This window comes from Babylonia areolata, chromosome 1 (assembly GCF_041734735.1).
Source record: "Babylonia areolata isolate BAREFJ2019XMU chromosome 1, ASM4173473v1, whole genome shotgun sequence".
Lineage (NCBI taxonomy): Eukaryota > Metazoa > Mollusca > Gastropoda > Neogastropoda > Buccinidae > Babylonia > Babylonia areolata.
The window spans coordinates 39,033,304-39,048,638 of NC_134876.1; the positions used below are offsets into that span (position 1 = coordinate 39,033,304).

At 41.9% G+C, this 15,335-nt stretch overlaps 1 protein-coding gene across 2 annotated transcripts in view; it reads right to left on the reverse strand.

Annotated features, from left to right (window-relative positions):
- Positions 1–15,335, reverse strand: part of LOC143282756 (uncharacterized) — a 199,325-nt gene that overhangs the window by 96,371 nt on the left and 87,619 nt on the right. Inside the window, exons 28-34 of one of the 2 annotated variants that reach the window (XM_076588509.1) lie at positions 12,315–12,470; positions 10,111–10,266; positions 9,543–9,710; positions 7,685–7,771; positions 6,633–6,746; positions 4,920–5,049; positions 4,009–4,026 (exon numbers count right to left, since the gene is read on the reverse strand). In XM_076588509.1, coding sequence (XP_076444624.1) covers positions 4,009–4,026; positions 4,920–5,049; positions 6,633–6,746; positions 7,685–7,771; positions 9,543–9,710; positions 10,111–10,266; positions 12,315–12,470 — 829 coding nt within the window. The remainder of the gene's footprint in view (positions 1–4,008; positions 4,027–4,919; positions 5,050–6,632; positions 6,747–7,684; positions 7,772–9,542; positions 9,711–10,110; positions 10,267–12,314; positions 12,471–15,335) is intronic. The other variant, XM_076588518.1, reaches the window with a different exon arrangement.

Here is a 15,335-nt window from a genome sequence, read left to right on the forward strand (position 1 = left end):
ACATCTTCTTCCAGCAAACCTCTCTTTCAGCTCCTGTTACCTAAGCATTTTAGCATATAGGTTAGGATTGTGCCTGTTTCAATGAAACGTTGTCAGCTCAGAACAAAATACATATACTTGGGTGACTGGCGTTCTGTTTTTTTACAGAAGAAAAACAATAATACAACACATCCTTTAGAAACAGAAATGAATGGAAAATGTATTTAAACTGCATGTTAAGCTGTATCAAAACTGTGTTTCAAAACAAAACAGATAAACCATTCACTGAAATTATGAAAAAACCAAAAACACTTTTACTGGTTAAACATTAGATACACAAAACAATTGCAGTAGTTCATTTTGCACAGTATAAATCAGAAATCATTTCTACAATGTTTCACCTTGTACCAATATAAATAAGAAATATACCACTACTGCAATATTTCATCTTGTTCAAGTATATATTAGAATTATGCCACCATTGCTATGCTTCATGTTATACAAGAATAAGTTAGAAATATACCATCACTGCTTTGTGTCAGGCTATACCAGTATAAATCAGAAATATGCCAGCAATGCAATGTTTTATCAATAATTTAAAAAGCATATATCACATAAGCCACAAGCCTGTTGGGCTCACTGGATGATGCATGATATGCTACTATAGAAAGAATAATATATCCAAGCTGAGGTGTCCTTTTTTTCCACAAGCAGTGGAAGAAGCGCCAAAATAAGTCTTGGTTTAACTTTTCATCTTTAAAACTAATTAAACCTGGGATGGGGCAGTGGTTTTAAAAATCTCATTTGTGTTCATATTGGTTGTATTGTTCCTCCAAATGGGAGGTTAGTATGTACAATAGGCGACAGCTGTTAAACACTGTATAGTGCTCTTTGGATCTACTACCTGCTCCTGACTGCTGACTACAAAGAAACACTCACTCAAACAAAGAGAAACTCCCCATAGCATTGCAGGCACCTCTTTTTTGTTTAGAATATATTTCTCAAAAACAAACATGAGCAGACAGCTCAAGGTGAAAACCAGAATTTTAGATGAAACACACATCTTCATATTGTCTTGAAATCTTCAGGTGGAAAAATATCAGACACAAACTATGGGGCCAGTAACAAGGGATAACACACACACACACACACACACACACAGAGCGTGTGAATATATATGAATCTTGTGCAGAGACAAATCAAAGCGCTTTCGCACCAGTCATTCACACGCATGCATAACTCTAAAACTGGAGAAACTAAAGACAAGGAAGGGCAGGCAAGGGAGGCTATTTTGGGAAGAGGTGGGTTTTAAGACCAGACTTGAAAGAGCTGAGAGTGGAGACTTGACGAAGCGAAAGAGGAAGTTCATTCCAATCGTAAGGTCCAGAGACAGAGAAAGAACAGCGGCCAACAGTCGAGTGTTTGAATCTGGGTATGCGTAAACAGAGTGGATCCGAAGCCGATCGTAGTGAGCAAGATGGGGTGTAGAGGTGAAGGCAGCCACAGAGATAGGAAGGGGCAGTTTTGTGAATAACAAAACAATTGTAACAAAAAAATTGTAAAAGATGATTACCAAATGATTTTCATTTCAAAGGCTGTTTAAGTCAAACAACACAAATGCACACCATATGTATACGTACTGAAGCTGTGTCTATTGTGAATATTTATGTAAAGCATATACAGGTACTGTCATCATGCTTAAGTCTCACATTTGACTTTTCTTATATTGTCTGAATGTGTGTGTGTGTGTGTGTGTGTGTGTGTGTGTGTGTGCAGAGGGGAGGTGCAGGGGAGAAAGAGAGTGTGAAAGAAACGCTTAAGCCACTTCTCTAGAAATAAAATGTTAGCAGTTAAAAAATAATAGCAAAACCACACTAGATTAAAAGAACAAAAAAACACACACAACACCATGAAAATAATGAACAGGCAAAAATGTATGTGAGCTCTGTTGAACAATGAAGCCAGTCAAATGGTACCCCCCTCCTCTACACAACTCGTGTGGCATAGAGCTTGGCACTGCAAAGCAGTACTTTGTTCTCCTCTGAAAGCCACAGATAGTTTACCTGCAGAATTCAGTCCATCCTATATTTAACCCCTTAAATTGAAGATCTGATTTTATAGGCTGAATACATGTCAAAACACACAGAAGAAAATATAGCAATAAATATCCCAAAAGGTGAAATGCCTCTTTTCAGTTACAGTAATAAATAAAATCAGTTGGGAAAAAATCTGTTACAAGCAAGAATTAAAAGATTGTCTCAGACTTAACATAATAGAAGAAGACCTGGAACAGCATGGAAAAAGGTCTTCACCAAGTCAATACCAGGTAATAACATGTTTATGCCTGATATATTGTGTTGAAAAAAAATTATTCATAACCAGTTGGGACTGGTTTCAACTCTGATTTTATAGTTTGAGAAGACGCTGAAACTCTGAGACCAGAAACACAGCTTGATGAACTGGTTTTACCCAATTGTAAAAAATTGCTTATTTATCTCTTGCTCCAAAGTGTTAGCATAAAAAAAAAGATGCCTGAGGAAAGTGGATCTGGAGAGTGCAGAAGGTGCAGTGACCATGCCCTGTATGTAGGTAGACTGTGAAGTGGTTTCCCCAGTCCATATACATGTTGGTGCTGGAACATTTAGTTTCTCAAAATGGAGGACTGAGCTGCAATCATCTGTATCCACTGGACCAATATTTTTCGAACAGTACAAGCAAACACCTCCTCTGGTACCAGCCGCCGTGGCGAAGTGGTTAGCGTCGCGGACTGACGGCTGGGAGGACGCGGGTTCGAATCCCAGCGGAGGTGGGTTTTTCAGCCCGTGGCCGGCTCCTACCGGAGTTGAGTGTGCTGTGTGCTGTGGGCTTAAATGGGGAGACTGGGACCACACAGTCGAGTGTCATCCACTTCAAGGATGCGTCTTTGGGTGTGTTGCTCTAATACCTGACCAACACTACAAGTGTCTGTATCTCTCGGGCCTGGTTAACGCCGGGATATCATTATGACAGGAAGCGTAGAGTACAGCCTTGTCACGCAGTCCCAAACCAAAATGGACCTCCATAGTAACATCGTCATCATCATCGTCATCTTCCTTCTCCTTCATCGTCATCAATATAAACAAAATAGTCTCAAAGTCTCTGACCTTTCATGCCCTGTTCTCATGGTGACCTCAGTTTCGATACCCCTCCACTTCCGTGCTTGGGGTGAGTCCTGTCAATGTCATCACTGTCGGCAGATTCATGGGGAGCTGTTGTTTGAGGGGCGTGGTGGCGGTCTCCACTCTGGGGGAGACGCTCACTCAGTCTGGCTCCGCGACTAAGCCATTATTGTCGTTTGTAGGGGGCTTCGTAGGTGGTGTCCTAAGTACGTTAAAACAGAACAGGCACCACTGAACACCACCGAAGTGACTCAGCAGCAGTGCAGGGTCTCCTCTGGTGTGTGGCCTCCACGCGACCTAACATCGATGGTTCCCTGTGGACTGCCGACACTGGAGCTGCGACGGACGAACCTGGGTGTGGCCGTGTATGGGGGAATCTAAATGAGTGGCGTGGGAGTAATGCCACTGAAACGGTGCAGATGATGGGGCAGCAAAAAAAAATCAAAAAAAAAAAACCATCTCCTCTGGAGATCTCACAAGTATGAAAACCTCACAGTGAGACTTCCCACATCAGGTTCACTTTCTGACAAGATCTGACTACAGAGGCAGCAATTGCAAAGAAAAAAGATACGTACTTTACACAGTTTGTTAACAGATGCTTGGTTCTCACCCACCCACCCTCATACGCCCCACAAAAAATCACTTTCATACAATTTGTGTGTGTGTGTGTGTGTGTGCATGTGCACGTGTGTGCATGTATGCATGTGTGTGCATGAGTGCATGCATGTGCACATGTGTGTGTCTGTGTGTGTATATGTTACAGCTGCTGCTTTAAAATCCATTGTCACTGTTAATGATACAAACAAAACAAAAATATGCAAGTATATAATATTTTCTTTAAACAGCAGAATATTGAGATTCAACACATTACCTCTGTGCTTCACCACCACTGTCAAACAAAACATTAAATTTGATAATCTTAAGGCACAAGGACAGTGATCTTAAAAAAATAAAAATTAAAAAATACATTGAAGAGGGAGAGAGAGGAAGAGATAGTGAGACACAGAGAGGGGCAAAAATAATAGAATAAGAAAGCTGCACATGGAGAGAGAGAGAGAGAGAGAGAGATTATTCATTTTAAAATGTGTGTGTGTGTGTGTGTGTGTGTGTGTGTGTGTGTGTGTGTGTGTGTGTGTGTGTGTGTGTGTTTGTTCATTCGTTCTTTAGTTTAACACCTTTTCACTATCAGCGATATTAGACATGCCATGTTGGCAGCCATATTCCATTTTGGGGGGTGTGCATGCTGGGTATGTTCTTGTTTCCATGACCCACTGAACCCTGACATATATTACAGGAACTTTAATGTGCCTATCTGATCTTCTGATGTGCAAATACACACAAAGGGGTCCAGGCACTAGCAAGTCTGCACACATGTTGACCTGGGAGATGGGAAAAATCTCCGCCCTAAACCCACCAGGTGCGACAGGAAACTCAGGAAAGTCAGGTGAGAATCCAGTGCTCTAACCATTTGACCACCACATACACTTCTGCTGGCTTTTTTTTGTTTGTTTGTTTCTTTCTTTCTTTTTGATAACCAGAATCAGAAACACTGCATATGCCTTTTTCACAGCGTGGAATTTGAAGCTTCTCTGACAGCCAGTACAAGACACCTTTCTGACAGATAGTGAAAGAAATTCTTCACAGGTTTGGTTCTTTCAGCACTGCTGATTCCCACTGCACAGCACAAGGCTGAAGACAGCTGCTGACAATGTTTCCTGAAGCTGCTATGACAAAAAACACTGGTTCCCAGCAAGTGCACACAACCATCAGAGTTATACATACGTGTCCCCTGAATATCCAGGTTTGCAGAGACATGTTTTGCCATTGATCTCATTTCTGCAGGCTCCACCATTTAGACAATAGTCAGATGTACATGACTCTGCTATCTGTTCACACCGATCTCCTGTTGTGCCTGGTTCACATATAAAACAAGCAGTAATCAGTAACTGCATTTAAAAACAAATTATATCTAACAAGAGGCAAAGCCTTCATAACACATGTATGATTCCTACTGAATCTCTCATACACACATGCACGTATGCAAGAACACACAAACACACACACACACACACACACACACACACACACACACGTACACACACACATTAAAAGCAGAGCTTCTGGATTTTCTAGATTATCTGAGTGTCACATACAGTGTTATATGGGAAGGTTACAGTATCATAACATTTTTTTTTTTTTAAAACACTTGTGTGGTGAAATGAAAAGTAAACTTGAATTCATATTTTTATGATATATCAGCAAAGAAGGCTTGTGGATGATCATGAAGATGTTTGGCTGCCCCAGCAAGTTCATTGCAATCATCCAGCAGTTACATGACGGCATGATGGTTAAAGTTCTGGATGACGGAGACGAGTCAGAGGCCTTCCCAGTGACAAACGGCATCAAACAAAGCTGGGTTCTCACCCTGACTCTGTTCAGTATGGTATTCTCTGCCATGCTGACAGATGCCAGGAGATTGTTCAACCCTAGGTGCTTGCAGGTTGCTAAAAAGGTGAAAGAGACTGTCATCAGAGACTTCTTTTTTGCTGATGACTGCGCACTCAATGCCAGCACAGAGAAGAAGATGCAGTGTGAAATGGACTGTTTCTCACAAGCAACAACTTCAGTCTCACCATCAGCACCATAAAGACCGAAGTTATGTACCAGCCTGCCCAAAGTAATCCATACCAGAAGCTGCGCATCAGAGTGAAGGGGCAGAACCTTCAGGCAGTCGACAACTTCACCTACCTGGGCAGCATGTTCTCTCGCGCAGTGAGCACGGATGCTGCCAAAGCCAGCGCCACCTTTGGGGGACTCCTTGAGAACATCTGGGAACAGAGAGGACTCAGTGCTACCACCAAGCTGAAGGTCTACTGTGCAGTGGTCCTTACCACCCTCCTTTACGCCAGCAAGACCTGGACTGTCTACAGCAGACACACCAAACAGCTCGATCACTTCTACCTGAGCTGTCTTCGCAGACTCTTCTACATTTAGTGGCAGGACAAAGTTCCTGACACAGAAGTCCTAGAACGAGCTGGCCTCTGCAGTGTCTACACCCTCCTGCATAAAGCCCAAGCCAGGTGGGCTGGACATGTGGTCAGAATGCCAGACAGTTGACTGCCTAAGCAGCTGCTGTATGGAGAACTGCATCAGCGCAAGCACTCACTTGGAGGGTGAAGAAACGCATGCAACTGAAGCCTGGCGCATCACCAAGGTGCAACGAAAGCGTGCTGTGTGCAAGGCCTGAACAGCATCCACTTCCATGACAGCAACCACTGTGTCCCACATGTGGGCGAGTCTTCAGGGCCCGGATTGGCCTCATCAGTCACCTCTGTACCCACAGCCACCGACCTTCCATCTCATAGTTGAAGCCATGGTCATCTTCGAATCCGGAGACCATATATATATTGTTCTTTTACATAGGTGCATTTGTATGTAACCTTCCATGCCTGTACTTTACAACCATTACAACCATTACAAAAAGTATCCACCAACCTGTAATGCATGCACAGTTAAAATCAGTTCCATTCGCAGTGCAGGTACCACCAAAATAACAAGGATTAGATGAACAGGGATCCACAATTTCTTCACAGTACTGGCCATTGTAACCTGGAACCATAATAATATTACCAGTATTACACACACACACACACACACACACACACACACACACGTCTGTGTGGGGGGGCACACACACACATGCATGCATGCATGCACACACGCACATTCACACACACACACACACACACACACCATGCGCACACGCACACGCATGCACACACACACACATACACAGAGGTGAGCACACATACACATACACACATGCTTATGTGTGCACTAACATACTCATACACACTGGATCCATGGATAGGACATCTACAAACTGTTTCAGTATGTATGTACGATTGATGTGTCCGACTATGACCATCAGAACAGCATATCACATCTCTCTCAGCCAAGAGGGCTTTAGGACAGTTGGCAATGGGGATAGCCTCCAAAGGCCAACTAGCTCCCATGACTGCAGCACCAAGGGCCAGTGCAATCCTGCCTCCTGGTCTGAGAGTGACAGTCCTTAACAAAAGACTAAGCTGTAAATGAATTCCTACTGTAGTGAAAAATCATTAATCATACAGCTCTCACTTTGCTGTTGGCTGAAATGTAAGCCTTTGTCAATCTCTGATATAAGCCAGTATTTTCTCCCCATCCGCTTGACCCTGAGTGGTGGTCTGGATACTAGTCATTACAATGAGATGATAAACTGAGGTCCTGTATGCAGCATGAGCTTAGCGTATGTATAAGAACCCACAGAAACAAAAAGGTTGTCCCTAGCAAAATTTTGTTGAAAAATCCACTTCGACAGGAAAACAAATAAAATAGCAGGCAGAAAAAATGCAATGAAATGGTTGGCGCTCTCAGTGTAGCGACACTCTCTCCCTCGGGAGAGCAGCTCGAATTTCACACAGAAAATTCTGTTGTGACAAAAGATACAATACAACACAATACAATAAGCAGAGCAAGCAAGTTTCAGTATGATCATGAAAGCTTACCATCAGGGCATTCACAGCTGGCAACGTGGTTACCAGTGGCGCAAGTACCTCCATTCTTACACGGTGACCCAATATTGCAACCCGCAGCTGTAACCAAATTACAGACAATCAAGTAAAGAAAATAAAAGAGAAACAATACTGTTATGATTACAAATAACTTACATTGTGTGCAGTGCCAAATCATTTTACCATCATGAAATGTTACACTCAATGTCTAGCATTCAGCTGCAGGTACAACTCTGGGTCTCTCATGTCTCCTCTTCTCTGAATATTGCAAAATCTACTATATAATATACATTTGAAAATTCAGCACAACAGTTTACCACTAATGACCATGCTGGAAAATGCCAAAATATTATTTTTAATTATTACCACTTGGAATTATCTCAGAGGCTGTTAATCACAGTTTGTATAATTTGTTGTCTTGAAAGAGAATTTACTATTTAAATAGTTAAAATAATGAAGAAAAAGAAAACAATGTTAACAAAATTCTTAAAATAGACCGACAGAATTTCTACATTCTTACTTCAGCTGTTGAATACAATTTCTACATTCTGACTTCAGGTCATTTCCACAGATGCACATATTTTCCTTTAAATATTTTAGAAGTGACAGGTAAAAAAACACAATGCTCTATCTATATGTGACACAGCATGTGAAAACCCAGCTAAAGTCACACCCAGTTATTCTTAGCTGTGCACAAATCATGTCACTATGGTCCAAATAATAAAAATCAAGATTTTTACACATTTCACATCTTTAAAGTATTATCTTTGCTCCGTTAAGTCTCCACACTCAGCTCTTTCAAGTCTGGCCTTAAAACCCACCTCTTCCCAAAATAGCCTCCCTTCCCTGCCTCTTCCTTGTCTTTAGTTTCTCCAGTTTTAGAGTTATGCGTGCGTGAGAATGACTGGTGCGAAAGCGCTTATATTTGTCTATGCATAAGATTTAGCGTTATATAAGTACCATTATTATTAGTAGTAGTAGTATGCATTTTAGCATAAAGCTGCCCTGTAGTATTTTCATCGTTTTCAGGTGCATGTGTTGGTACTGCTGCACACATCTGTCATCTAAGTTGCAATGTTTATTGTATCTGACTCCAGGCTTTTATGAAATTATGTCAGCTGATGATGTGGCAATACACTATATTACTGCAGTCAGTACATATTATTTTGATCTGGGATCCAAAGCCGAAGTTCAAAAGATTCGTCAGCATTATGGGAAATATTCTTTGTTTGAACACACATGCAGCCTTTGTCTCTCATTTGAACATTCACTGTCACCGCTGATTGCTCTCTCGTGGCATGAAGTCACTCCTCCACTCCCAATTTTTTATTTTGTTTGAGTACAGAGAGAAATTGTGAATTTTCCTGTGCTTTTTTCACATTGAAATTTATAGTTTACTTAATTCTTAATCTTTTGACACTTTTCACACAGAAATTTATAATTTACTTAATTCTTAAATCTTTTGACACCACATACATGTTCAAGATAATTTTTGTTCTAAAGTTACAAGCAAGCAAATGTATGTTTTTTTTCAAGAGCCAATTTCTCTGTTTGTTCTTTTTGGGATTACCAATGTTGAAAAAATACTGAAAAAAAAACTGACAGATAGATCAATTCTGTTTTTGTATGTTAATCTGTGATTTTTAAACTTTCTGAAAATACAAAAATGTCAAAATTGAAAATTTTCAACTTTCACATCCTTTATCTATATCTTCTAAGTAAAATCTGTTTTGAAAAACAAAATGTCAGAACACTGAAGGCTCAATATTTGTTCTTTTTTCAGTCATCTAAAAAAAAAATTAAAAAAAAGAAAAGAAAAGAAGTAAAGAAAAACATGTAACAGGTAATGTACCTTGACAGTCGCTTTCAGAGGATGAACCCTCATTCATGGTGGCTTGGCTTTCAGAGCACTGTGTGCACATTTTAGTTCCGTTCTGATCAGCGTAGAAATGGCGGGGACATTTGGTACAGATGTGACCATGCCCATCAATGGGGTCGTACGTACCCACAGGGCAGAGAGCTACACAATATATCCACAAACATACAGCCAAAGAACACACCATTTCCCAACACACAACACACAACACACACACACACACACACACACACACCTATGCACGCATACATGAACACGCACATCCACACACACACACACACACACACACACACACACATCTATACACATATTTTATTTCATTTTTTTATTGAGACATCTTGCTATAGCATATATTCTTGAAGCTATATGCGCTTTATACACATTTACACTAAATGATAGGAACACACACACACACACACACACACACACACACACACACACACACAGGGAAAAAATCAAACCGTGATCAACAAAAAATATGTTTTTGCTTCAGAATAAATGGAGAAAAACCAAACTGAAAAACAAAAAGTACAAGTGGACATACGAAGGCACTCTGACGATAATTTGGCTCCAGTGTTCCTGGTGACGTGGCCTTCAGGGCAGGGTTCACAGAAGGTGGAGTTCAAGCTGAAGGTGTTCTTTGGGCACATCTGACATGGTGGCAGTCCAGTGGTGGAGTAAGTGCCAGAGGCACACATTGCTGCCACATAACATTTAAGATAGTCCTCTTCTTCAAAATATCTTCTTTACAATCCATGTATAGACTATAACTGTACAACTTGCTGCATGTACTTAAAAGGCCAATCTTTTGATAATTATTTAGGTCATCTATTTCACCTTTTCTTCGCAGAGTGATCAGATCACTGCTTCTGGCCACGATTCTGACTAAATCATCAAATACTACAACAATACTGATCATTTTATCAAGGATTTGTGGACAATAACTTCAAAAACATAATGGCTACACAGGTGTTACCAACATCTACAACTATTCTGCCTGGTATGGTTTCTGTAATACTGGCAGCAGCTGAGAAAATGCCAAAGTTCAACTCAAAGCCTACCAGAAACGCCTACATGTATGCATGCATGTGTAGCCGGGTTGGCTACAATCTTCGTTGGGCCAGCTTAGCAGACGACTTTTGTGACTCACCGAAGGTTACTGAGGAAGTCGGTAAATCGGTCACAAGTTATCTCCCTTTACAAGGACCCGTATAATTTTTTCATCAATTTGTTAAATTATAAACACTTTCTTATAGATGAGATTATAGTTTTTATGTTATTGGACTTCAGAAAGATCATACTTCACAACTGTAATGATATCATTTGGCCAGAAAGCCTATAACTCTTTTAAATTAATATTTATGTGAATGAATTTTGGCGCTATCTTTGAAATCCACTCAGCTGAAACATACAAAATACCTTCATTTTCTATAAATCAATATAGTTGCCGTGGAATTTAGATTGTGCATTAAAATCTAAATGATTAAGCTTTCTTCTCGTGTATCGCTTTCCGTGTACACCTAAGTTATAGGCATGTGATGGTACGAAATGTCTGACAGCATTTCGGCCCCACAAAACTATCTCCTTCAAGCCACTGGAATTCGTCAATGCCAGTTTGAGCAAAATATGTTTTTACAATACCTAGACATTTTTATAGCGCGTTTTGCAGATGTTCGCATTTCTGTCATTAATTTGATTCATATTATACATGTATAATTGGTAGTTGGTGTAAACGAAGTATTTCATTGCCGATCACTAGTGTCAAAAGCACCGCCAAGCGGCGCCAACACGGGAGCTGTCCGTTGAGTTTTCTCTTGAATTCTGACATAATAAATCTTTACTCTAGAAGCAGATTCTATAGATGATTTTCATATAGTTGGAAATTCAGGATTTTCAGTTACTTAATTGTTACAATTATATTACATATCGCAACGTATTAATTGCTGGAATGTACAGAAATGATACATGAACTCGTTGAAAGCTTGTTCATTCAGTGACTCTTTTTGTTTACAGTTTTTAATTACATTATTTTTGTAGAAAATGGTTAAGCTTAAGAAAATGTGCATCTCTTGCAGTTTTGTGTGATATATAATATGTCTATGTTAGTTCCTCGAGCCGAAAGTTAGACACTGCTAAATTTGGTCAAACAAACACAAGTTTGGACCCTCAAGGCTCGCGGAGGGCCGGAACAGAATATAAGGAGTGAGCGAGTGCCAGACAAATAGAAAACTCTCCTGGTCTGGAAGAATGAGAGAATAAAAGAAGAAAAACCGGCGCACTGCCTTCCCGAGTCTACCTTGCCTGGCTGCAGCTCTCTTCTGCAAACACCTTCTACCTGTCTTCACCTTCACAAACACTACCTTACCACCCCATCACACATGTATGCACAAATGCATCCATGCTCACACACACACACACACACACACACACACACACACACACACACACAATTTAAATAATGGTTGTTTTTTAGTCATGAAATTCACAGGCTTGGTACATCAAGTAAATGTTCCAACAAGTAGAAAAAAACCCATACTTTCTTCTTTTTTTCTTCTTTTTTTTTCGATTTCTTACTTCAGAAAATTCTGATACTAAATTTGGTACAGACCAGTCTGCTGTAAAGACAGTGGTATCATTATCAAGGACTCCTGTTTGAAGATAACAAGAAGTAATCATCAAGAACAGACAAGCAGGGACTGACAGGCTGAGAAATGGACAGGCAGTTACACTTCTGAATGCTCAACTCACATGCACATTCTCCATTGCTGACAGCCCCTGGTGCGAATGTAGAAGTGCCACTTGGGCAAGGAGTGCAGGCATCACTGTCAGGGACATGACTGAAGTGACCTACTGGACACAGCTCACAGCCTGTGTCCGCCTTTCTGGTTCCTTCTGGGCAACCCACTGATTCAAACAATAATATTAATGATTAATTTAAAAGGTATCCATTTGCATACAGAACAAACAGTCTGCAAACATACCACTGCACTCTCTCTCTCTCTCTCTCCCCCTCTCTCTCTCTCTCTCTCTATTCTTTGACAGCAATGAATAAATTTAGAATCGATTTACAATGCACAAGAATAATTTTTGTTCTATAGGTTTAAGTTAGTATGTATTTTACATTTTGGTGTAACTACGTGATTACCATATTGTGTACTTTTGATCTCTTTCAAGGGGCCAGAGGCCTGGAGATTAAAGTTTTTGTTCTTGTTCTTCTCTCTGTCTCTGTCTCTGTCTCTGTCTCTCTCTCTCTCTCTCTCTCTCTGTTGCCCTGTTTTGAGTGACCTTAGACAAAGACTGATTTAACCAAAATATTATAGAGATCCATCTAATTTTAGGTTCAATTTTCTCATGTCTTCAAGACACGAAAGTACTCTGTATAACCTAGTCATACCAGGAAAAACAGAGACTGGTTTGACGAGAATGATGTGGAAATCCAGAATCTCATACAAGAAAAGTGTGCTTTGCATGCCAGACTCCTTGCCAGTAAAGATGACAATACAGCCAAGGCAGCCCACAGAACAGTTTGCAGCACTCTATAAACTAAACTCAGGGAGATTCAGAACAACTGGTGGCTTAAACTGGCTGAGAAGACTCAGTTATATGCTGACTTGGGCAACACAAAAGCCTTTTACGAAGCCTTGCGAGCAGCATATGGCCCGTCACTGCAAGTGCAGGCCCCTCTGCACTCATCAGATGGTTCTACTCTCTTGACAGATCAAGACTCCATTTTGCATCGCTGGACAGAGCACTACCATGACCTCTTCAGAGACCAACGTACAGTTCAGGACTCTTCAACTGAGAAGATACCTCAGCTGACAGTCAAGCATGACCTGGACAACCCCCCGCTATTCGAAGAAGTGAAGTCCACCATCAAGAAGCTCAAAGGTGGCAAAGCCCCTGGCATCGACGGGCTCCCAGCAGAAGTGTATGTTGCAGGAGGCAACATTGTCGCAGAACAGCTGACATCCCTCTTCACTCTGTGCTGGGACAAAGGAGTAGTGCCAGGTGACCTCACAGATGCAGTGATCGTCTCCCTCTACAAAAACAAGGGCGAGAAATCTGACTGCTCCAACTACAGAGGCATCACCCTTCTGTCAATTGCAGGAAAGATTCTGGCAAGAGTCCTACTGGACAGGCTGATTCCCACCATCGCCGAGGAAAATCTCCCCGAGAGCCAGTGCGGATTTCGAGCAAACAGAGGAACCACAGACATGATTTTTGTGCTACGCCAGTTGCAGGAGAAGTGCAGGGAGCAGAACATGGGCCTTTTATGCAGCCTTCATCGACCTGACCAAGCCCTTCGATATGGTTAGCCAAGATGGGCTCTGGAAGGTCCTGACAAAGCTTGGATGCCCACCAAAGTTTCTTGCAGTCCTCAAGCAACTCCATGAAGATCAGCGTGGCCAAGTGAAGTGTGGAGGCGAACTTTCAGAGCCGTTCCCCATTGGAAACGGTGTCAAGCAAGGCTGCGTCCTGGCCCCCACACTCTTCGCAATCTTCTTTGGCCTGATGCTGAGGGAAGCCAAGGAAGATCTGTTTGAAGGCATCTACATCAGATTCAGAACTGATGGCAGCATCTTCAACCTCCGTCGTCTCCTTGCGCGTACCAAGACCACTGAGGAACTGATCCTGGAGCTGCTGTTTGCAGACGACTGTGCTCTCCTCGCTCATACTGAGGAAGCTCTGCAGTTAGTCGTCAATCACTGTGCTGATGCAGCCTGGGCTTTTGGCCTCACCATTAGTCTGAAGAAGACTGAAGTCATGTACCAGGCACCCCTTCATGGCACCTACGCACCACCCAAGATCTACACTGACGGGCACCAACTGAATGCTGTGGAACATTTCACTTACCTTGGAAGCATCATCTCCAACGATGCCACAATCTCCAAGGATGTGGACCATCGTCTGTCCAAATCCAGCAGCTCATTTGGTCGTCTCCAGAAACGTGTTTGGCAAAACCACTCCCTAAGACTCTCAACCAAAATCCAGGTCTACAGGGCAGTCGTCATCAGTACCTGCTGTATGGATCTGAAGCTTGGGTCCTCTACAGGAGACACATCAAGCTGCTGGAGCGTTTCCACCAGAGATGCCTACGCTTCATCATGGGCATCAATTGACAGGACTATACCACCAACATCGAAGTCCTGGAGAAAGCTGATCTCCCAAGCATTGAGTCAATGCTGATGCTTCGACAGCTGCGCTGGGCAGGTCATGTAGCGCGTATGGACAACTCCAGAATGCCAAAGGCCGTCTTCTATGGCGAACTGCGTGAAGGTAAACGCAGCGTTGGAGCTCCACGCAGACACTACAAGGACCAATTGAAGCAGCAGATGTCACGTAGCGAAATTGACCACCACAGTTGGGAGACACTGGCAGCAAACAGATCTGCCTGGAAAACTTCCACCAGGAAAGCTGTCAGGAATTTTGAAAAGGTCAGGACACAGACAGCCAGGGAAAAACGCAAGCAGAGAAAGGAGGCATCATCTCAAGTTTACCCCTCCAGCGACCAGCCAACTTTTACGTGCACCAGCTGTTCCCGACAATGCAAGTCCAGGATTGGCCTGTACAGCCACCAGAAGGCTTGCCTCACCCGGACTAGACCTTCTTCCCAGTGATCTTCGGATACGAAGAAACTGCCATCATTCATCATTCATATATATATATATATATATATATATATATATATATATATATATACACACAAACACACACACACACACACACAAAGCATTAAAGAGATCACATACAACTAGTTACCTCGCAAAT